The following is a 1,915-nucleotide window of genomic DNA, read 5'->3' as shown; positions in this document are numbered from 1 at the left end:
ATAACTAATTAAGGTGACAAAAACATAACTAAAGTACTAAAATTAGAAAATAAAAAAATAGTTTGAAATACTATATAATATTAATTCTATATAAATATGATAAAACCAATAGAATCTCAGTAACCCTTAAATAAAACTCCAAATTCCTCTTGGAGGCACAGTTAATAAAAAAAGTGAGTTTATATGTTGGGATACAGACACCTCAGTTTGTCTCTTTTTTTGTTGTTTTTCATTATTCAGTGCTCTCAGTCCATTATTATATTGCCATATTCACACAGTGTAACCCAAAACGCGGCCCATGATCACTCCATCTGAGCCACAATCATAAAACCTAAAAGTGATGTAACTGAGGCTTTCGGGCTCATGTATCTTATTGTGATCTCCTCTCTCTCCCGTCAGGTATGACGATGATCAGATTCCCGGTGATAAGGAGCGTTATGCCAGGTAGGGCTGTCTTGGGGAGGTTCCCTCAGGATAGCTAGAAATCAGGCCCCTGCCGGCATCAGGAGCGACCTCGGCCTCACACGAGCGACTCTGTCTAGATCTAATCTTAAATGGGTATTTAATTATCCTCAGCTGACACTCTCATCTGAAATTGTCGCGTTGCTTTGAGCCATTGCGCTCCGTGGACTAATACAGCAGCCTGGCCTCCGAAGATTTATCGGTTCGCGTTTTCCACTTAAAAGATTGGTCCGCATCTGTCACCGTTCAGTTTATCGCCGGAGTCTCAGCTAAATCACAGAAATGAAGTAAAAAAAAAGAGTCTTAAATTATCCTCTCGGACACTTTTTTGAGCGTTTCGGTCGAAGAAGAAGTGTTGCCGCAGAGCGGTCCGAGGAAGAATTTTTTTTCCCCCACAAGTTTGAAAAGAAAGCTCGAGCCGAATAAATTTATTTCTGCGTAACGAGGGTCGCGAATGCCAACTCTGTAGGCATTCGTAATTATGTGCTTATCAATCAAGGTCAACGTCGAATGCTTATAAGTACATGAGAGCAGACATAGGTAGGTGATGGTGATTGTTGAAATTTCGCAATTGCAATTATACAAATAAGAGGAGGATCTGTGCACACACTTATTAAAAAAAATTACATTTTCTATTGAGTTACAACAGTGTACATTNAAAAAAAAAAAAAAAAAAAAAAAGGATATGTTAAATTGATGAAAAGTGATGGTTGCTAGAAAAGATACCTGTTTTCGGATATTTGCTCGTTTTTATTCATCAAAGGTTCCCGAAAACATCACAGGCTCCGAAAAATATTAAACAACGCAACTGTTTCCAACATTAATCATAAACATTCGGATTTGTGTGATATCATGTGGCACTGAAGACTGGAAAAATGAGTGACGGAAAAAACCATTATTTTAAACCGTAATATTATTTCACAACATTACTTGTCACGATGAGCAAAAAAACAATTATTATTTAATTTCTATGACTATAACTACACCTAACGTTTTAATACTGATATTTATATACTGTGTAATATATCTGTAGTAATAATAATAATATTTATTATTATGCATTATTTAGTAATGCTTATAATAAAATACTTAAAATGCATTATATTATAAAATGATAAAAATCGGTTTCGATATCCTTAATGGTAATTATCCACCGTGCAGCTCTCACTGCGTGCTAATGATGGCAGTGTTGTTCCTCTCTCCATCCAGAGAGAACCACAGCGAGATCGAGCGTCGCCGGCGTAATAAGATGACCCAGTACATCACAGAGCTGTCGGACATGGTGCCCACCTGCAGCGCTCTAGCCAGGAAACCAGACAAACTCACCATCCTGCGCATGGCCGTCTCGCACATGAAGTCCATGAGAGGGACGGGGAACACTTCAACCGACGGCGCTTACAAACCCTCTTTCCTGACCGAACAGGTTAGATATAACTGGCCTGAGGCGTTCGAT

General features: G+C 38.6%; 2 protein-coding genes across 2 annotated transcripts in view; one reads left to right on the top strand and one right to left on the bottom strand.

Annotated features, from left to right (window-relative positions):
• The window catches only part of LOC122348901 (receptor-type tyrosine-protein phosphatase S), an 819,186-nt gene that overhangs the window by 364,162 nt on the left and 453,109 nt on the right, over positions 1-1,915 (bottom strand).
• Positions 1-1,915, top strand: part of LOC122348902 (aryl hydrocarbon receptor nuclear translocator-like protein 1) — a 12,408-nt gene that overhangs the window by 3,175 nt on the left and 7,318 nt on the right. Inside the window, exons 3-4 of the mRNA XM_043244792.1 lie at positions 400-444; positions 1,672-1,827. Coding sequence (XP_043100727.1) covers positions 400-444; positions 1,672-1,827 — 201 coding nt within the window. The remainder of the gene's footprint in view (positions 1-399; positions 445-1,671; positions 1,828-1,915) is intronic.

This window comes from Puntigrus tetrazona, chromosome 7, assembly GCF_018831695.1.
Source record: "Puntigrus tetrazona isolate hp1 chromosome 7, ASM1883169v1, whole genome shotgun sequence".
NCBI lineage: Eukaryota > Metazoa > Chordata > Actinopteri > Cypriniformes > Cyprinidae > Puntigrus > Puntigrus tetrazona.
The sequence above is the reverse complement of the archived record's forward strand: the minus strand, read 5'-3'. Positions and strand labels throughout refer to the sequence as shown.